The sequence below is a fragment of the Hylobates moloch genome, unplaced genomic scaffold, assembly GCF_009828535.3.
Source record: "Hylobates moloch isolate HMO894 unplaced genomic scaffold, HMol_V3 SCAFFOLD_3, whole genome shotgun sequence".
Taxonomy (NCBI): Eukaryota; Metazoa; Chordata; class Mammalia; order Primates; family Hylobatidae; genus Hylobates; species Hylobates moloch.
Genome location: NW_026652278.1, coordinates 17,374,989 through 17,397,551, shown reverse-complemented (window position 1 = coordinate 17,397,551; position 22,563 = coordinate 17,374,989). Strand labels below are relative to the sequence as shown.

At 45.2% G+C, this 22,563-nt stretch overlaps 1 protein-coding gene across 1 annotated transcript in view; it reads right to left on the bottom strand.

The window, feature by feature from the left end:
• The window catches only part of GFRA1 (GDNF family receptor alpha 1), a 217,816-nt gene that overhangs the window by 7,415 nt on the left and 187,838 nt on the right, over positions 1–22,563 (bottom strand). Inside the window, exon 9 of the mRNA XM_032176884.2 lies at positions 20,949–21,130. Coding sequence (XP_032032775.1) covers positions 20,949–21,130 — 182 coding nt within the window. The remainder of the gene's footprint in view (positions 1–20,948; positions 21,131–22,563) is intronic.

The following is a 22,563-nucleotide window of genomic DNA, read 5'->3' as shown; positions in this document are numbered from 1 at the left end:
GTCTAGACCATGGGGTCAACAACAGACATCATCAGGCTGGGAGTCCAGGACCTCTCACAATGGGCGTGCTGCTGAGACAGGGTCAGAGCCTGGGATGTAGACCTGTGAACTTCTGGCTAGGTGCATGCTTATGAGTCCTGTATGCAGTGTGAACTTCCTGTGACCACTGAGGGTCAGAAATCTACCTCTGCAGATCCAGAGTCTACTTAAGAAAATCTGCATCTTAAAACCCACTTTGGAAGCCTGAGAAACCTGTTATTTCCACATTTTAAAGGCTTTTATCCCTAGCATTTCTGAAAACATCATCAAGTTATTACTGTCTTGCTAGTCAGGTACGATAAATGCAAACAGATAAAATTGCAGGGCGTCTCCCGCTTTCAGCTATCACAAAAAAGTACTTACACACTTTAAATGCTGTCTCAGTTGCTGCAAATTGGGACGTCCCAGGAAAATTAGAAGGAAAAAATAAACCCCAAACTCCTGAGACTTTGTAAGGTATAAGGTAAATTAGAAACTGGAAGAGCACCTTTTATCCCTGAGTTACAAACTGGTGAAACCAAGGGTGCAATAATAGAAGGGCTGGCACAGTGTTCAGGGGCCCTTCAGTGAGCCTCACAGCCCTGATGATTATGAGAAACGCAGAGAGCCGACAAAGAGCTCAGCCAGCTGGTACCTATGCAGACACCATGCCTTACAGTTTGTGGTTTTAACACGATATGTCTTTTAACAAGAATTGAAGAAGATGCATTTCATTTTTCAAAAAATCAATTCGAACTATTCTTACAGTATGTTGAAAAATGAATTATTTAATCCTTTTTAAGAAAGGGCGTTTCTTAACTCTAACTTATAGTTATAAGGTTTAGGGGAAGCTGCCTGACTCTGAGTTGGGGGAAACACCACCACCGAAATATAGTACCCTGAGGTTTTCATCTTGAGAACGGGAAGATGAAAATCTTACTAGAGAAGCCTGTCCCCAAACCAAACACCTTCCCTACATTCTGGAAAACCAGGGAAACCTGTTCTTTAGGCAAGTGAAGCCTTGTCTCTCCAGCAGCTATTGCTCTCATATTATAAAAGTGTCACTGGTGGTAATCCCCATGTCCAGGAATGTCACATAAATGAATTTCCAGGGCACTGTAATTGTGGGGGGGCCAGACCTCGCCAGTCCCTGGCACCAGAGGGTTAATAAATGCATTAGAGGCTGTTAACCTCTGTTACCTGGAGTCAGAGCAGTGCCTCTCCTGCTTTTTACCCCAGTGATCAGCATTTGGAAAGCCTGCCATGGTGCCAGCAGTTTTCCTGTGCAGAACGCAGAGATGCACACATCATTTATACTCTCAGCCCAGTTCCTACACGGGTTCTGCCCACAGCAGGCTCTCCCCAAGCTCTGGGGACAGGTCAGGCTTATGAGCAGCATGCTCACTCCGATTATGGAATTGGAGACTTAAAAGTGCACTCGCCCGGAGCCTGGCCTTTGCTGCCCCAGGACTCCATTTCTGTAGAGAAGCCAGTATTCAAGCTCCACATTTTAGGCAGCTGTCAGCCAGCAGGGCATGGAACATTTCTCTGTTCTCCTCCACGCATAAGAAAAGCCAGTTTCTGCTCTACCTCCAGAAAATAAAACCAGGGGAAGTTGCCCAATCCAATAGCAACAGACTGTCCAGTCTGCAGCCAAATAGTTATAATTAATGATGCTCTGGTTCTTTTCTTCCTTGCTTTACTGATGAGAGAGATTTGCTATATTAGGAACCTGTTTGCTTACTGACAGAATACAAGCAATAAACAGAGAAATACACAGACTGTAAAATGCAATCAACTTTGCTCTCCAGCACTCACTAAGTACCTAGCTGCATCTATCACACTTGTCAATACCCATTTATTAGCAAACGAGTCTCTTCTGCAGCACAAACTGGACCTTTGCTAGGGAAAACCACTGTATGAGTTCGTCCCAAAACAGTCCAGAAGCAGAAGTCCAGAACTCAAAGGCATTTCTCAGTTTAAATCTACATATTTTATGTTCCCTTGTAAGACAAGCCATGGGAAGAAGAGTATGTACCTAACTGAGGTGAACTGAGCCGAGGAACCTGCTTCCAAGTAAGCATCATTCACACTGTATTTTAATAGACTCACCTGCTTATAGATTTCAATAGGTAATACTATGTAACAATTCTATTGTGTACGTGATACCAATTTGCCCAAATTAATTTCTGTATATAAAAAGAAGACAGAAAAAAGAAGCTCCTTGTTAGTGAATCCAAGCTAAGTAATGGTGGCCCACCTAGAAGTCTGGAGCCTTTTTTTTTTTTTTTTTTTTTTTGGCTTTGGATTTTGCCTATTGACATCTGGGATTGCTGGGAGAAGTTTTATTGCTGGTCTGGTCCCAAGCAGTTGGCCAGCCTTTCGGAAACGTCTGCCACTCTCTATTTTGAAACTCACCTTCCTGGAGGTTTGCTTTTCCTACAAACTTGGTAGCAATCACTTGCAACCAGTGGTCTGAATAATGTCCAGTAAAGTCAGCTGCATAAAACAAGTGGACACATAAATAAAGCCTGCTGTGAGCCCGTGGGCTTGGGTGTTTTTCTTTCAGAGCCTGAGCTCAGCAACGAAGGGATCCATTTCCTCCAAGCTTGATTCTGCCAAGCCCCACGGACCCTGGCCCAGGCCAGGAAGAAAACCAGGGGCTGTGAGGGCAGCCAGGGTGAGGCTGGGCAAGCGTGCTTCTGAGAAGGCTGGAGTAGCCCTGCGTGGTTCTTCTACCACCGAGCCTGGGACTGTCTGGTCTCCTCTACCTGCTCCCCCTGAAGATGCTTTGTCTCTGTGTTGCCTGAACCTCAGCCAGAGGCCTTCATTACATTAAGCTCTTAGAAGGCCTTGTGAAGGTATTTCACTCAGCACAGGTTTCAGGAAGGCCCAGGGGTGCCAAGTTTCATTAATCTGGGCAGGTCGTCACAGGATGAGGGACCTGCAGTCACACTTTCTTACTCGGCGGAGGCATAGCTCAGACAGGTTGGGCTACGTTTAGGTGAAGCTTCCAATAATGGGTGCATAGTGAGTTGAAATAAAGCCAGATTCCAGATGTGTGTGTTTGGGTGTGGGGATCCTAGCCTTGAAGCTGATAGACAGGCTCCAGCAGCGAAGGTCTTAGATTCCTGGCACCAATGGGACAGTCAGAGTTGAACTGTGCAATTTAGTTTGAGCTTAGTGCCAATCCTAGATCAGAAACCCTCTTCTCTGACCTGATTGGGGACTGGGCCCATAGGTGGTCAATTGGGAACTTAAATGAAAGAGTAAAATCACTTAAAAATGGTATGTCTATATGAAACTTTAATGTCTAAATATCATTCCTTTATTGATTTTTGGATTATGTGACCAGGACCACCTTTATTCTATTTCTTTTTTTAAAGAGTCTATTGATTGGAATTCCCTGGCTTATGTTTTGCATAAGCCACGTCTATAATTCCTGGTCTACACTTCCTGGTTTCAGTTTCTTTAAAACAGGAGTGACGTTTGACACACGCAGAAGAATCTCAGTACACAATATTCCTGTGTTTTTATAATTGCACTCGGTCCTTTATAGTCATCTCACCCACATCTAATCCAAAGGCTTTTTTTTTTTTTTTTTTTTAAGGAATTTGCCTTTTCGGATATATTCAACTTAGTTTGCATTGAAGCAATTGTCCTTTTTTTGTGCTCCTATTTCAGTGATTTATGTAATATTTAGCAAATGATGTAAGCAAAAATACCAACTACAACCAGCACAAAATATATTTGATGTTTGTTAAGCCTGCATCCCAACTGGAGAGAGCGAGGGGCACTTGTGGGTAGAAGAAGCGAAGCCCACTAGTGTGGCCCGTGCATTGGGTCTTGTGCAGTAGCCAGTATGTTTGCAGGGGAAGGGAGAGGTTGGCTTCTGTGGTGAGCTGGCTAAATGAGTGTCAGTTAAGAGAACTTCTGCTACAATTTAGAACTTGCTCCTGGTACTGGCTTGACTGATATGGTATGGTAAAAAGAGCACAGCTTGGCCACGCGCAGTGGCTCACTACTGTAATCCCAGCACTTTGGAAGGCCAAGGCGGGTGGATCATGAGGTCAGGAGTTCAAGACCAGCCTGGCCAGCATGATGAAAACCCATCTCTCCTAAAAATACAAAAAATTAGCCGGGCATGTTGGCGTGCACCTGTAATCCCAGCTACTCAGGAGGCTGAGGCAGGAGAATTGCTTGAACCCGGGAGGTGGAGGTTGCAGTGAGTTGAGATCACACCACTGCACTCCAGCCTGGGTGACAGAGACAGACTCCATCTCAAAACAATAAAAAAAAGAGCACAGGTTACAAGGTTCCTAGTCCTAGCTTTCCAACCATCATCCATGATTCCAGTCATTCCTGCCCTACTGTCTAAATCACAGGGTTGTGAAAATCTAATGTGATACTCTAGATGGAAGTCCTTTCAAAATTCAAATTACCGTGGACAATCTCTTAGCCTCTCTGTGGTTGATGGTCATTCTTTGATCGAGGCAAAAGTGGGAAATGCAAAACCTCACGCTAATTGGTCTTGCGAACATTGTATTGAAGAGAACCGGCTTGTGATCATCTGTGATTCCTCAGATTTAAAAACGAATGCAATGAAAGAGACACAGTCCAGTAAGATATATCAACAGTCCTCCATTAGCTAAGCATTCCCTCGGGCTTCCCTGTCAGTCTCCAGCGCACCATAAAAGGATGCCTGCAGCTTTGCACTTGTAATTTAACACTAATGGCAAGATGGCAAGGAGTGCTGCGTGCAGACTCTGTCTACAGCATGGAGCTTCACAGGGCACCCTGGCTGGGCTTACTTCTTCTTTTCATACCTTCACAGGATCACCTTACATCTTTTTTGCTTTTCCCCACGCTGGGGCAGACACAGGTTGCAGAAATACATTGGAGAACTGTTTGTTTTCATTCATGGTTAACTTGCTTGATTAGTAAAATATTCAGACAAGAAGCAATTATGAGCTGTATTTTAGAAAATTATGCGCAATTAACAATAAGATAATGACAAAAATGTGCGAAAGACATTTTGAAGACGTTTTGGTTTGGGGTGAGGGCGGCTGTTTTGTATAGCGAACATTCAGCATTAATAGTATAAAGGCAGCTAGGAGGGACAGTCCTAAAATGAAACATTTGTTTTCTCAGAATGTGCAGTTGGGAATGCAAATGTGCAAGAGCAACAGAAAAGATTCATTGTTGTCCCTGATGAGAAGTGCATGAAGCCTATCTCATCAGACACGCATCCTCATCACCATCAGATAATATTTATTAAGCCTCTCATTCTCCTGTGCATTTATGTGCAGCTGAGTGCGGCCCCGTAATGGCTCTGTGACTTATGGCGGTAACTAAGGTTTGATATAAAACACCACGGTTTGGAGACATAACGGACCAGGGGCTTTTGTTCATCGTCTGGTTCAGAAGATGGAACGTGGTTGGTGTTGCAAAAAACAAGGTAAAAGCAAAAAACCTTTAACATTTTTTTAGAATATGTGCTTTTAGAGAAAAATGTTCTAGAAAGTATAGGAAAACCAAGTAGATGAATAGCGATGATGACTGTGATCAGAAATAGCCTGCACGGATGATGATCCCATCTGCCGTTTACCAAATACACCCATCGCTGAAACAACTTTCTTTCTGAGGGGCGCGCTCCCCTTTCGTATGGGTCAGGAACAGGGGTTCCGAGAGGTGATGACTTGCTCAGGTTTCCACAGCTTGAAGAGGCTGCGCTGAGATTTGAACCTAGTCACTCTGACTCTAAAAGTCAATGCATATTGACTCCATGCTAGACAGGCTGTCCATTATCTCCCATATCTTACATCAACCCTCAGAAGCAGCTCATTATCCTGGTGACAGCTAAGGAAGGTTCTGAGAGGGGCAGTCCTAAGCCCAGGCTCACACAGCCAGCATGGACAGAGACAGCTCAGGCAGCACAGAATCAACAGAGTCTGAAAAGGAATACAGAGCCCAAGGGTGTCCTCCCAAGCTTCACCCCAGAAACCAGGAGCAACTTCTGCAAATGCAGCTTCTGTAGGAAATCAGAGGTCAAGCCAGGCCAGGAGGTTTCTGCTCCTCCAAGATGCCAGTGGTGAGTGCCTCTCTAAGGTCCCTGCAGCAGAGGGGCAGGCAGGGGACAGCCACCCTGGGGAAAACTCCCAAAATGTCGACTCAATGCCCACTGTCTTGAGTTTCCTCCCTAGACAGTCACATTTTCTTGGGTTTGAAAGATAAGGGGCAGAGAGGAGGGATGCTCTTGGTTGAATTTTACCCAATAAGAAAACCAGGGCTGTTAGCTGCCACATAAGGGAGTTCCACGGTTCAAGAACATGCAGAACCTATTATTCAGGGGAGCACAGTTGGCTAGAAGTCCTAAGGATAAAAGGTCAGTAGGGGATATAAGAAATTGGATTTATTTATAGTATGTGATCTAAGTGTGCTTAGAGGTATTCTCACAGGTTACCCAGAACAAGAGAGCATATTTATAGCGAAGGTGGTGCAGACGTCCTATTCCTTTTTATTAAGCATGTTTATTACCCAGCAATTGGGTTAAGCAATTGTCCAAGGGCTGAATTACTGTCCTTCTGATGGGCTGGCCTCACTGCCCTCTGGACCACAGGTGTAGGTGGCCTAATGGCTTTTCCCATAATGCACTGAGGAGGACCTTGTCTTCTCATCCCCTCTCTAAGTCTTTCTCATTTTTTGAGAATAGTGGTTTAAAAAAAAGTGCTTAGGAGAAGACATCATAAATGAGTGATCAAACAATTGGTCTATTTTTGCAAGTTAGCACACCTATATGATGCTCAAGTTCATTTCTCAGATGAATTTTGGGGTAAAGGTCATCGAATGCCGCCTCAGCACAGGCTCCTCCTATGTCATCATCAGCAAAGACCACCCAGGAGGGTAAAATAATGGTGTAAATGTTACTGTCCTGGAGGCTGAGTTACTGTGATGAAGGATTTTAATTTGTTTAATAATTATAACACTCCTAGGCAGTAGCATTTATCATTCTCATATTTTAGATGATAAATCTAAGGACCAAAGAGATTAAGCTACTCTCCATCTTAGCCCGCAGAGGGTTTGGATTTTATTGTAGCAAGAGGCCTGGCCCTTCAGCATCTTCTCCTAAGTACAACAGCCTCCTTTATAAAAAAATCAACACTGGAAACTAACCACTCTGCACTTGTTTGCATGATCACTTGTCAGGCATCAGTACAATTGATGCTGTATTTTGCTTGAGCTCTATTATCTTAAAGTGAGTGTCGGACTGCAGCAAACAAAGGATGGTATTGCCTCCATTCTCCATGGGACCACAGAATCACTAAATGCTGTCCACTACATAGTACTAACATAGTACTACTGGGGTACTATAACATAGTACTGGGGTGTTCTGGGGTGAGGAATAAGAGGAGGCAACAGCTGAAGCCCAGAGCTAAATGCCTGTCCGAAGGCAGCAAGAATGTCTTCCAGCTGTGGCATCTTTGCTGAAATGACTGAGACCTGCCAAAAGGTATCCAAATGGCAGGCACGGACAGCCTTACATTGTTCCCAAGGAACACCAAATTTCCGCAGAAACACCATGGAACCAAGCTGACAAAGATGGGTCAGACAACTAGAGAACTGAATGAGAAACAAAAAAAAAAGGAAGCCTGTGTCATTTCAGGGTGATAGAAGAAAGGGGTTCTAGGTGCTGCGGGTGACCTCTTCCCAAAGTATTTACCAGGTGGAGTTCAAAACCAGCCTGCCCTTTGTTCACATAAAGGTACCACTGCTTATAATACAGAGTGGTAATGGGCTGTGAACCCCAGGTCACCAGACCGCACCTCAGAGAGGAAACAGCCCAGCCACATGGGACCTCCTTTGACCTTTTCCATTTCTGTGTAGCAGAAACAGGGCTCTGAGCCAGAGCTAGTTCGCTCAATCATCACACTGTATTCAAGCGTCCTGGGACCTAATTCCCCATGGTGTGCTCCCTAAGCTATGTGATAACTGTGTTTGTATCCCTGGGCCACCTCTTTTACTGGCTTTCATTGCCTCAAAACATATCCATGGCAAATTCCAGAAATATAAATAACATCAACTATAATTCCAGTGACAACGAGATCATGCCTTCTCCCAGATGCCATAATACATGATAACACTTGTATTACTCGTAATGAGAATATATAATTAAATTATCAGGTAGGGCTCCCTTTCTGCCATTCTCTTAATAGAATAGTAAACTATGAGTTATTTGGAGGCATTCATAAGAGACTTTATAAGAGTTAGAAGCTGGGGTTCAGGCAGTGTGATCAAGAGGCCATCTGTAAAATGAAAATCTTCTCTGGAGAGAACCAATTTATCGCCTGTTTAAGCTGGAGTTCTCCTGGCCTAACTGGTGTTCACCTAATGCTTGGAAAATAGGCTTATTCTAGCTATAGGAGATTAGGGATAAAAGAGTTTTTAAAAAGAGAAAAATTATAATTTAGAGATACCGTACTGTGTGAGCTTAATTGAGAGGGCATCTGGCTACATTGTTGCTGAGAAAAACAGATCCCATGACCTGCCTTTGTTGAAAAGGTGACATCTGGGTTCATTAAAGGTGTGCAATAGATTTTGATAAAAGCTATTTTTCTAAGTCATTAAATTGGTTTTTAGGAACTTTACACTCTCCTTCATTTGAACAATTATTAAACTATAAAATAGAATTGCACGATTGCTAAAACCGTAATCTGAAATTTTACAGCCAGCTATAAAATGCTGTATTATTAAACTATACTGAAGATGCTCAAGCCCATTACAACTTTTAAAATGAATTATAAAACCCTTTACTGCTGATAAAATAATCTTAAATTACAGTATTATGTATTCTAACAATATGTTGAACCAAAGTGTGCTACAATGCAAACATGCCAATCACAAAGAAATCATTTTTTGAATTAAGTTTGCAGAAGCTGGCAATATGATAACAGCTGCTTCAGCAAGGCAGCCCAGCACCTGATGTCGGCAGGCTTGGGGGGGACAGCTTGTCTTCCATGGGAGCTGCCTTTTGCCAAGTTCCTGCAACCACAGAACTAAGAGTCAGCTTCCTGTGTTAAAGTCTGCACAAGGGACACTTAGTAGGGCCCCGGGGATTAAGAAAAGGCTTGGCAGGAACAGCGCTGTTTTCCCTTAACGTCTCTCCATGCGTGAGATTTTGTAAATGCAAAATGCTTAGTTACGGAGTAGCTGCCACTTACACATATGATAGCTATGATGTAGGGTGCCACACATACGTACCTATCATGAGGCCTGGCCCACAAGATTAAATTCCTATTTTTTTTTGTACCAGTTATATATACCCTGCGTGCGTCCATTTCCAATCGAGTTGAATACACAATTGAAAATGTAGTTGAGCATGCTGGCTTGTATGGCAGCCTTAACAGGGTAATACCCAATTTTGAGCTCTGGATTCAAGCACTTCCTTGGCTGAAGGGCTTTGAAAATGCTCTATAAGCAGTTATTATAAAAGGTGTTTTTACAACAGCCTCTTTCCTCCCAAGGCTGTCGTGGGTGGATCCTGGGATGCAGCTTCCCTCTAAGCTCCTCTGCTGGCACTTGGAGCCAAGAAGATGGAGCCCAAGGAGGTCACTGGTAGCCTGCCCATGCTGGGAGCATCAGGTTCACCACACAGGGCCTGGGACCACTTGGCAGCCTGGTCCAGAGCTCTGTGATGAAGCTTGCAGGAAGGCCCAGAAGGATGTAGTCTGGGTGAGGGGCCCTGCAGCTTAACACTTCTGTGAAGGGAAGATCCCCCAAGAGCTCATTCCTCCCTGTGAAGGGAAGATCCCCCAAGAGCTCATTCCTCCTAGAGTGGGGAAATAAACTCAGCCAGAGCAGGAGACCATTATGCAGGGAAAATGCTGGGTATAGCCAAGGTTAGATATAGCCAAGGTTTGGATTTTGTCTATGTGACAAAAACAACAGTAGGTGCTAGAAAACAGTCTGTATCACACAGAGAAGATGAAAACGTCACAAAGACCATAAACCAAACACCACAAATAACATGCAGCCCCAAGACCATTCTCTTAGATAAAAGGCCCAGGCAATGATATCCACGTTGCTACAGTCATTTAGATTCTATGCCTGTGCTATGGGCTCAGCATTGACATGTCTGGTGCTAGTTTTCTAATCCCATTCAATCCCACCCCTCTTAAAGCTCCTCAGTCCTCAAAGCCGTGTGTGAGAAGCCTGACCACGGTTTGGCCCAACACTTCCATCCACTATGGTCGTTGGGCAAAAGTCTCCTTTGAGATCTTCTCTGCAGGGTAATCATCCAGCGCGCTGGATGCGTAAAAACACCAGAAGGTGATGGTGTGAGGATGAGACACCAGAGGTCTCTCTCTCCTCCCTGTGAGGATACAGTAGGAAGGTGGCCATCTGCAACCTGGAAGAGAGCCCTCACTGGGAACCCAATCTGCCCACACCTTGACCTTGAACTTTCCAGCCTCCAGAGCTATGAGAAATAAATGTCTGTTGCTTAAGCCACCCAGGCTACAGTATTTTGTTATGACAGCCCAAATGGACTAAGACAAGTAGTAACCACAGCTTCCTTTCCTTGTCCCTGCCTGCACTACCTAGGAAAGATTTGGTCCAGTGCACCAGTTTACACTTATATCTCCCTATGCTCCTTGCTACATGAGGATTCTCAAAAGCCCCCATTTTCCTTGTTAGTATAAAGGAAAAGGGGGTCTCTGACGCACCCTTCGCTTCAGGCAGTGATTGTCAAGCAGGTGCGCTTCTGCCCCCTGGAGACATTTGGCAATGTTGAAAGGACATTTTTGGCTGTGATAGTTGAGGAAAGGTGCTACTGGCATCTTCTGGACGGCAGAGGCCAGGGATGCTGCTAAATACCCTACAATGCACAGGACAGCCCCCTGTAACAATTATGCAGACCAAAATGTCAACAGTGCCAATGTCGAGGAAGCCTGGCCTGGAAGAACCATTCAACTCACAGCCAAGAGGTTACTGAACAATCCTCACTGAAATCAACAGGGTTGGCATAGGAGGGTATGCAACCCACCCTCAGCAGAGAATACCAGGGGAAGCAAGTGACTTCTCATGAAGAAGCATCTATCTCCAAACTTCATTTCAAAACCCCTGCTCTAACAAGACCTCATCCTTTGTCTTATCCATAACAAGTTCCACTCCACACACCAGAGCTCCACAGGCCACAAAGACCAGAAAGCCTGCTGGAAAAAAGGCCCCATAAAGCAATGCCTCCTGAGTCCCATAACCCAACCTGATCCTTCAGGGCACTTCTCTGACACTGAAGGTGGGACGAAGGGGAACAGTGATATCCAACTGCTGGGCCAAAAGCCCCTTGAAACTTACAACTAATAAAAACTTACATAGTACCATTTTTGAGGTGGGCACCATTCTGAGCATGCTTTATACTCACAAACACATTTAATCCGCGAACACCCCAGGAAGCTCTTCTACTGTCATCTCCATGTTAAAGATGAGGAAATTGAGGCAGAAAAGATAAGTAATTTGCCCAAAGTTTAATGGCTACTAAGTGGTGGAGTGCAAAGTTTCAACTCCAGCTTCCTTATGAGAAGTTTCACATTGCTACAAATTGGGTGCAGTGTATACTGCCTGGGTGATGGGTGCACCAAAAATCTCACAAATCACCACTAAAGAACTTACTCATGTAACCAAATATGACCTGTTCCCCAAAAACCTATGGAAGTAAAAAAATTTAAAAAATAATAAAAGAAGTTTCAAGTGCATCTCTAGAATTAAAATTATATTTTAAAACAACCAACTCTGATGAGGCGTTGTTGTATAATTAAAAATTTGACTGGCTTCTGTCCTTGGTTCCTGAGAGATAACCTCTAAATCCTTGGAATTTCTTGAGTGCCTGTTATTCATGAGTTCTTTGGATCACACCTGAGTCTCCGAGTAATGGGATGACTCAGGATTAGGTCAAGTTACCACAAAGACCAACCATGGGTCACAGGGTTGGGACTTTGAGCCACAGTAGGTCAGCCTGACTTCCTGATCCCCATGGTGTGGGGAGGAGGGCTGAAGACTGCCAGTCATGTGGTCAGTGATTCAATCAATAGTGCCTACTTAATAAAACTCTAACAAAAACTTCGGAGACTGAGCTCCTTGAGCTTCCTGGGCAGCAAATACATGAATGTGGCAAGGGGGTGACATGCCCTCATTCCACGGGGAGAAGGCAGAGAAGCTCTCCATTGGAGAACCCTACCCCAGACCTTGCCCTAGGCTATCTCTTTGTCTAGCTGGTTCTGATCTGTTCCCTGATAATAAAGTTGTAATCTTAGGTCTTGTAGCACTTTCCTGATTTCTGTGAATCATTCTAGTGCAATGAACTTGAGGGGGTCATGGGAACCCCTGGATTTGTAACTAGTTGGTCAGAAGTGCAGGTGGCCTAGGAACCCCAAAGTGTGGCTGGCATCTGAAGCAAGGGCCATCTTGTTGGGGACCGCGCCCGTAACCGGTGGAGTCTGACACTAACCCTGAGCGGTTAGCTCAGAATTGAGTTGTACTGTGGTCTACCAGTTGGTGTCAGAATAGGCATCATTACTTTTCCTTATGCTCATTTATGAACAAATCTGACCCTTCGGTCTGCCAGATGTTCAACAAGAATTTAGGGACTGATTGAATCTATAGCAATGAAAAATGTTACCCAGAAACACAATGTTTAAAGTGCTCTGGTTTCGGTAATACAGTGTAGCCATTTATAATGGGGGCAGGGAGGAGCGCTGCTTTGCCCTCGCTCCTCTCCTGATCAAGTATCTCTGTGCCTCGGATCTCTTGTCTGAAAAATGGGAATGATAACAGTACTGACCTTCTGAGGTTACTGTGAGGATTACTCAGGGGGAGGCACTGCGTATGCATTTGTTTTATTAATGCCTGTCCATAAAAAGCTGGGGTGACCTAAGTTATCAAAGCAAATTGTTCTGGGATCTGTCATAGAATTAGATGGTTTATAATGTTTTCCAAAGTGGGGCTTGGGGACTACTGGTGGTACACGACATCATTTTAGGTAGCATGCAAACTTTTTTATGGTTTTAATTTTAATATTTATATATTGATTTTAATATAGAGAAAGCACATTGAACTCATGCTTTCACATATGTTAGTAACAGCTTCAGATGAGTCTCAAAGGCAGTAGTGTGCATATGAATAAGTATAGCTCATAATTGAATTTAAAGATAAAGATGAAGTAAATAATAGGATCAGTGGAGTACAGATATGGCAAAGACTGCAAAGTCCTGGGCTTTGAGGCTAAGAGGCAAGACTAGTTCTCAAATACCATCTTTTCTGCAACCAAGAATGTTTCCTGCTAACAACTGCATCACCTCTTCCTAACGTCAGCATTGGTTAAAGAGATGTGGCAGGGACCCTGGCAGCCAGTTCCACTCTGGGCACCAGGCTGGACCAAGATCTGACCAAAGTGGCAGCTCCAGGAAGCAGATTAGTCAGATGAAGCTCCCAGGAGATGCGCAGAGAGATGGAATTTGGATCAGTTCAAATCCCTCAAGACCTAGTCCTTTTATTGCCTTTGGTTTCCCTTCCTTCTTGGCCTGGTGTCCAAAGAACATTCTCCTCCTTCCCCTCCTCCCTGGGACTTTCTACCAACACCACATCTTAGAACTGGCAGGATATCATTCAGCTCAAACCCTCCCTTTTTTTTTCTTTTTCTTTTCTTTTTTTTTTTTTTTTTTTGAGATGGAGTTTTGCTCTTGCTGCCCAGGCTAGAGTGCAAGAGTGTAATGTTGCGATCTTGGCTCACCACAACCTCCACCCCTCCCGGGTTCAAGCAATTCTCCTGCCTCAGCCTCCTGAGTAGCTGGGATTACAGGCATGTGCCACCACGCTGGCTAATTTTGTATTTTTAGTAGAGATGGGGTTTCTCCACGTTGGTCAGGCAGGTCTCAAACTCCAGACCTCAGGTGATCTGCTGCCTTGGCTTCCCAAAGTGCTGGGATTACAGGTGTGAGCCACCGCACCCAGCCTCAAACCCTTCTTCTTAATTAAGAAGGCACTATTAATACAATCTAAAGAGCTCCATCTTTCTTCCTCTGTGGCCCTCCTGCTCCTGACAGCAGCTCTTCCTTTCTGGCCCCAGCCTCCTGGTCAACATATCTAATGCATCTCACCAACCATGCCAATAGTGGAGGCCGCTTCCCCCAGTGCCAAGGGTCAGCCCGTTGTTGTGCCTGGCTCTTTGCATACTTGCACTGCTCTTTATCCCTCACAAAAAACCAAGAACTCAGTGGTGTTTTACAGCAGAGATTCAGGGTAAAAACCAAGCCATAGTCACGGAGCCACAGGAGGCTAACCAGGATTCTCACTCAGGTCCAACTAACTCCAAAGCTCAAGCTTTTCCTGGAAAACCAACTCTTAGACTGTCAACCATGGGTGAAAAGGAAAGTGTGGAAGAACTGCTCTCAGGGTTACTTCACCCCACCTGGAGGGGTGGGGTAAGGAGAGGGGGTGAACCCCCTTCCCAGAGCCAGGAGTCTGGTGTGGAAATAAGCACCTCTCTTTCCTCGCTTCCATCTTCCCAGGCCTCCTCTCCTCCCGGTCTATCAACCTGTGCAAAATCCCAGCACCCTGGACTGGCTCTCAAGCGCCTCTTCTCTGGTGGAAGATTAACAGGCCGCCAAAGCACCCCATTGCTCTGCTAGCATAAATTGCAAGAAAAACATTTAGAATATTGATTAAGTGCTCCGTGCTAGAAGATTGAAATTTACCTCCTGTATTTCCAGGATTAGCTGACATAATGGGGTCAGTCTGCTGGCACAAATGATTTACAGAACACCCATTGGCAGCTTTCCTTTTAAAACTCGACACTTAAATTTTCACTTGGTCACAGCCAGTGGAGTCCTGGGTATTTGGTAGGCTTGGATAATCGCCTTCCCGCTGCATCTAGACTTTGGAGGTTTGCCCCCACAAAGAACAGTTTCGAAATCATTTCTGGTCTGGTCTGGCCCCATCTGGAACAAATGGACTTTGGATCTGAGGAGGTACTGGGGCCATGGGGAGAGGGTAGAAGGGATCATCTAAATATAGATTATTTTCAATATTCGAATGCAGAAGATGTAGGAGTTTAACAGATTAGGTCTGCCCTCCATCCCTCCTGCCACTCTGCAAACATTAGGCTGCATCCTACAAGTACCTGTTTTCTAAGCTTGACACGACTGTGGGGAGAGAAGGAAATACACTGAGGCTTTGCTGGGAGGTTGGGAAGGTGTGGACCTAGGCTGAAATCCAGGGAATGTGGCAGGTTCTCTGCTCCAGGCAGATGCCCACCCCAAGGCCTCTGCCCCCACCCCGCACAAAGAGGGGCCCACCGTGTCTCTACTGTGAACCCCTTAGGGCTAGCATGGTCTGATGGCCAGAGAAGACCAGGCAGCTGCTGGTGGAGTGGTGGGGGGACAGGACAGCTGCCCTCTGCATGGTTGATTTTAACAGGAAGCATGCTTTCGAAGATTATCCACATGGACCCTTCATCTCTTTCATGACTAGGCAAGCTGCTTTGTGGTTTCTTTCTAGAACGCTGTTTTAAAAGTCCCACCAGGATGAGATGTCACGCTGGTCCTCCATATCTCACCCACAGATGTGTTTTATGTGACTCACAAAAGAAATCTCTAACTTTGAATGTGGCTTGTGCTGTTTACTGGAGCCCCTGCCAACTCCCCACAGCTATCCTCACCTACCCTGCTCACCCTGGGGTTGAGCGTGTGCCCCATGGTCTGTCACAGCATTTCCAGGGGACAAGGGGCTGAAGGGCGGCAGAGGCAGTGAAACCTTCTCAGAGGGCCTGAGTCCCAAGGCTGTAGCTCCCAATCCTTGTTACTCTATTTGACCACAGAAATCAGAGGTCGACAAACACCACGTTAAGACGTCTTCACTGTAAGCCACCAGAGTTAAGAAGTGTACAGTGATGCAAAATAGAGAATTTTTCTAATGTTCCAAAGATATTTACTTTAAATAAGTAACACACACACACAGTCCATTTGGTTTAAATATCCTGAGCTTTTTCCAGCTACCAGACCACTCCAGTGCACAGAAGATGAAGTAATTGATAGGATTATTAATGTTTCTTTGTTTTCCATATGACCATTTCGTACAAGTCGAAGGAATAGGCCAACAATAGCACAGCCTGTGCCATGCTTGTCACTAATATGACTGCCAATTAATCCTGACATGGGAGCTTGGCGGGTAACCCAAAACCCGGTATTTTATCACCTCAGGGGGTTAGCACTTGGACATTTCTGTAACATTTTATACTAATCAATCAACTTTCCTTTTTTAAAGCAAAGCCTTTCATAGGAACCATGGCTGCGTCCTATATTCACCACATCCATAGCCACCTAGTTCCCCAAACAGAACTGCGTTTGGTTTGTTGATAATTACACTTCGGAGCAGACTTTGGAAAATGTTTATTCGTGTTTCTTCCCTTCCAAGGGGGAAATCTATCTCAAATGTTAAGACTGAAACTCAAGTCCCCAAGAGTTTTCTCATATTATTGTATATTTTAAAATATTACAAGAGGGCGCTTCTCAAGGGAAGTGAACTTTAGAGCTGCCAAAGATAGTTGACTTTCTCTGAATCTGTTACCAATGGATCCCAAGCTGGTTAAAGTCAGTTCTATTCTGAGTCATGACACATGTGGCTGGGACAAACACCATTCTAAGATATTTCTAGGACCCCCTCCCTCCTCCCGGCAAATGATAATTCATCTGGAGACAGCCATGCAGGCAGAGGAGGGTCAGATGGGGAGAATGAGTCTCCTGGGAGCCCTCCGTCCAGGCAAGAATCCTAAATCAGCTGGAGGGACCATGTTCTCGGGATGAAGGCCCTTCACTCATCACTCTCTCTTCCCCCCGATCCTCTAGCCTCAGATGATCCTTTCAACCATTCTTCATAGAGGTCACCCTAGAAAATCAGCAAGCTGCAAAATGTTACTGGCAAACTGTCAGTCCTTCCCCTATGTTGTCTCCTGGAATTGAGGCATGAAGAAAGAAACCCAGTCTGAAGTCGGAGCTTTGCCTCTGTCCCCCTTATTTGCATCAGTGAACCTCAGGAGGAACTAGGACATGCAGCTCTCTCAAAACCAGCTTCTCCTTTTTTATTCTTTCCTTCTTTCTCACTGTCTATTCTTCATCCAGAGAAAGAATCCCAGTTGTCCAAGGGTCATGGAACAAGGCAACAGTGCCCTGGCCTCAAAGTTAGAAATCTTAGTCTGCTAGAGAATTACTGTGTGATTCCGGATATGTCACAAGCCTCTCCCTGGCTCAGTTGCTCCATTTGTAAAAGGCAAGGATGTCTGCCACACCTGACTCATGGGACTGCTGTGAGGAGTGCAGAGGGCAAAGCACACAGAAGGTTTTGAAAAATAAAATAAACTACACACCTGTTAGTGTAACCTCCCACCAATGTTCTCTAGCACACACCCAACACCCTGCGCCCAAGGAAGCACAGCACCACCTTCCATCTGTTGTAAAGGAACCAAGTGGCCACTGACTTGGGATCAGACACCAAATTGCATGTGACATTCATAAAGCACCATTCTGGAACGTTTACTCTGCTCCATGTAATCCTCTCAACTCCAGCAGCTAAGCCATATATGCGCTTTGTGGATGAGGAAGCTGAGGCTTAGAGAGGTTAGCATGCTTGCAGAGGCCACCATACTGGTGAGGATAAGAGCAGGGTCTGAAATGGGCTTGGCTGCCTCCCCTCCCCTTATCCCTTATTCCCTGCCTCATTTGTGCAAAAAGGGGCTCATGCAGATTGTCATCTTAGGAGTCAAAGTGAGGTTCCGTGGAACCCTAAGAGCTCCCTGGGAGTGAAATGCTGTTTAGCTCCAGGATATGTCGAGACTGCACATATCACAGGGAAGAGAGGTGTGGCTAGAGCCACCCTTTGTTTCTCGACAGCCCCATGCCTTCATGTCCCCCTCTGCCAAGGAGTTAAACAGCAGCCCAGAGACAAACGTCATGCTTTACTTTTTGTTTTCTGTTTTTGTTTTGAGACAGTCTTGCTCTGTCACCCAGGCTAGAGTGCAGTGGCGCAATCACGGCTCACTGCAACCTCCGCCTCCAGGGTTCAAGGGATTCTCTTGCCTCAGCCTCCCAAGTAGCTGGGATTATAGGCATGCACCACCACGCCCAGCTAATTTTTGTATTTTTAGTAGAGACAGGATTTTACCATGTTGGCCAGGCGGTCACAAACTCCTACATGTTACTTTTGTCCTTCTGTTTAGAAAGCAGAGTTCCTATCACTAACAGGAAAGGAAAGGCATGGTTTCTGGGGAATAGAGCTCCTGTGTTCCCTGATGTTGCCGGGACAACCCTGAGGCAGTACAGATCCTCCTTGCAGGGAAAGGTGTTTGGACAGATCTGTGTTAGGGGCAAAGCCTTGGCTGTCTATGTGGCCAAGCCATATACTGCACTGTACCAGGGGGAGCCCAAGTCAGAAGCTAGGATTTGGGCAGGGGGCGCAGGGAGGACAGGGGGTGGTGTGGAAGAGAACACCTCCTGTGGCTGACAGACCCCTCTCCTCTCATGGGGGAAACTCCAATTTCGTGGATTTTCCAATGATGACTATTCTGAGATGTCGCCTATTAACTTCCAAAAATGTTGACTAGTTGCATCTTGCCCAGTATTCTAAGTTTACTGACAAGGCAACTTTTGTTTTTGAATGCCCATCTCCACAAAGTTTCTAAAACAGAGAAGGGACTTAATAAACAGGCTGAACACTGAACGCTGCCTCTGCAGTCACCCTGAGACACGTGCAGAAAAGAAGCTGGTTTTGCTGCAGCCAGAACTTGCCTTTTCTTTCCAGAAACCACCACTGGCTTCCCGTGATCACCTTATGATAATAGGATCCTGCCCCTCACCTGACCACTTGTCTTTACTGACACCAGAATCTGAATGGGCACAAGAAGCTTGGAAGGCTGACCTAGGAGGAAGCAGGGTGCAGAGCACCGGCTGGAGATGGAACAGAGACCCTGTTCCCTGCCTGGCTCCAGGCCTGCTTTCAACTCGCTGGAGGACTCCGAACACATCATTTCCCTGCTCTGAAACTCAGGGCCTCGCTGCAGGATGGAGCAGTTCCACGCCACAGTATTTCCCAGAGCTCCTCCTGGCTCTTTTCTCTGCACAGTGCTTTGGAGAGAGTAAATGGCCGGGAAATTCTTTAGAAGTATGAAGCACATCTGGTTGACCTTGGGCTGTGCCATTTCCTTATCAGCCTCTCCTTAGTGTTTTGTGTGTCTCTAAAGACTGTGTGTCTGGGGTGGAGAACTAGAAGGACAAAGGACAGAGACACAAGCTCAGATGAATGGCGTGGGGGACGTCCAAGATGAAGAGGGGTCTCGAGATACCAAGCAAATCAAAACAAGTTTCTGAAACTTTCTAGGGAATGAAGTGGGTTGTGGGTCAAGCTGGTATTTGGCGAAAGAAGTCATCTTGTGAGAATTCTAGTGAGGCTGACCCTTGACGGGGGCCGGGGGCCTAGATGTGCTCCAGTGATAAGCATGAGGTGACAGCACAGTGCTTGGCACATAGGCCACCAAACATCCCCTTCTCCAGCACAGCGGGAGGCAGAAGTCACCATGTGGTCACCATTACCCTCAAAATACAGGAAAAATCATGGAAAGAACGAGGCTCCTGGGTTCCCAGTGCTGACTCTGTGACCCATTAGCTCTGCAGACTTGAGTAAGGGTGATCCTTCTCTGAGCCCCCGTGTCCTCAAACAAAAGAAGCTACAATACTATAGTGATAGCACCTCTCCTGCAGGCGTCAGGAGGATAACATCCAAAGGGGTAAAGAATGTGAGGGTACCGCTGGGCGCAGTGGCACACGCCTGTAATCCCAGCACTTTGGGAGGCTGAGGCGGGCGGATCACAAGGTCAGGAGGTCGAGACCATCCTGGCTAACATGGTGAAACCCCGTCTCTACTAAAAATACAAAAAATTAGCCCGGCGTGGTGGCGGGCACCTATAGTCCCAGCTACGCGGGAGGCTGAGGCAGGAGAATGGCGTGAACCCAGGAGGCGGAGCTTGCAGTGAGCCAAGATTGTGCCACTGCACTCCAGCCTGGGTGACACAGTGAGACTCTGTCTCAAAAAAAAAAAAAAAAAAAGAATGTGAAGGTACCCTGTGAACATACAAATAAGAAATGTCTTGCCAAATAGCTGAGTACTCATTATTATGAAAAAAAGGCAGGATAAAGACTCTGCTTTTGACTGAAGACAGGAAATTGCCACTTCTATCTTGCTGTGGTTCTGCCCTCGCAGACCTGGATTAACCCCAAAGAATATTCTTGACCGTTCTCACTGGACTGTATCCACATGCGGGGGTTTGCAGGGCAGCTTGTGCCTCCTCACGGCTCCTCCTACTGCCAAAGAGCACTTGCTTTTGCTTCTGAAGAACCAACCCATCAAGCAGTCTGCATGGGAATTAACCAGCACCACTGTCTCTGGTTTACCTTTAGAGACAGTTAAATACCCTGTGCCATGTGATGATGACAAAGTCAAGAGCTCCTTTCCTTTTATTATGCTGCTGCTTTGCAGAGAACACGGAATCAGCATAATAAATACGTAACCAAGCCAACTTGACAACCCCACGCACAAAAAACTTCAGAGATGCATCTCCCCAGAGCCCTCATTTTATAGGTAAAGAAAGTAGGGCCAGAAACAAGCCACACTCCCAAATAAATGACAGAGTCAGTTCCACAGTCTGACTTTCTCTGCACTATATGACACGTCACAATCTTCACTGGTTGTGTTTAAAATGCAGTTTTGAGACTCAAAGCCGAGCAGCATTCGTCATCTATCTCTGCATACATTTCGGAAAATGAGTCTGCCCGTGTTTCCCCCCCACACACCAGGAAGGGAGCCCCAAAAAGGAATCTGGACGCAGTTCTCACCTGTAAATTTGCACACGGTGGCAAAACATGAGCGGGAATTTCATTCTCAGACCCTGCTGGCCCCAGGGGCTTGTTCTTAACCCGGAGGGCAGTGGTGGTAGTGGCAGTGGTGGTCTGTACTGGGAGGGCTGGCTGCCACACGGTCACATCGGAGCCATTGCCAAAGGCTTGAATTGCATTTTCTGCAATAAAACAGGAGGAAATCCAATTTCAAAGTCAAGCAGCAAATGTAACAGACAGGATATACACAGCCAGAGAGGCACACTAGAAATTCTGATTATAGCATTGGACTTCTCTGAACAAAACGCATCCATCCATTTGCCCTATACACGCTGAGAGTCAGTCTTTGGGGTCAGGTGCTCAAAAATCAATTCAGTCATTAAACCCTGAGCTGGACACTTAGCTATGCTCAGAATGCAACAAATATTTATTTTCTTCCTATTTATGTGCCAGGTGCTGAGTAAGATCCTTGCCCTGAAATATCCATCAGTCAAGCCCTTTGAAACCCAGCCTCAGTACTGTTCCTTGGGATCATAACTGTCCCATTTTCCCAGAAAATTCTTGTGCTCTGTCAATATTCTATATTAAAAGGAAACTAATTAGTGCTTTTTTAAAAAAGTCCTAATCATGAGACTGAGGCAATTCAATGGCATTCCCATTAATATGGCCGGCAAAATGGAACCAGTTTCTTAAAAAAAAAATCTACCCTATCTAGTGAAAATTTAAGTAAGATTATTTTTTCTCTTTCTGCTCCAGTCTTCCAAACAAAATCTGCATAATTAGGTAGGAGCAGCCCTGCTTAAATGAAAAGTTTAAAATGTAAAACTTCAAAAGCTTATTACAATTTCATAGGATTAGATTGTTTTTATGGCAAGAGTAAATTGGTTGTGTGTTGTTCCCCTCCCCAAAATGAATAAAAAACAGTTTCTAATCAGGTCTTCGGGGATTTGGCCTGGATTTAGGATTTTTTTTTTATTTCATATTCATTGTATAAAAAAACCAAACTCCTCCATTTGGGACCTGAATGTGCAAATTGTTAATATATGACTCTTAGTTGGCATTTTTCTATATACAAGACAGAATAATTTAAGCCTAATCTTCCTCTTAGAAGTGACATTTTGTTCTAAAATTGTTATCCTTTAAGTTCAGTAAATTGGAAGCTTGTTTTCTGCACCTTTACATTTTTGGGGGCTGTAAGAAACGGCTTCAAATTAATATAAATGCTTTTTATGCTCCCAGCTATGTTCCATGGCTTAACTGGTGAGTGTGAGGCAGAGAAAGAGGCAAACAGGGACCAGTTCCCTTAAATGCCCAGAAGAACCACCACTGCTACCCTTGCTTTTGCTTAAAACATGTAGATTCAAGAGACTCACAGTTTCTTGCAACTACCTGTGCTTTTCCCAGTGTGTTTGCCTTGCCACATCAGCGGTTCAGTTGTTCACTTGCTCATTCATTCATTCATTCATTCAAATGTTAATAGAATATCTACTAAGTGCCAGGCACTGAACTATGCATGGGGCACACAGTAGTGAACAACAACAGCAACAAAAGATAAAAGTCCACGCCCTCATGGAGGTCACATTCTGGTTGTGCAGGCAAATAAGTGAAATATATA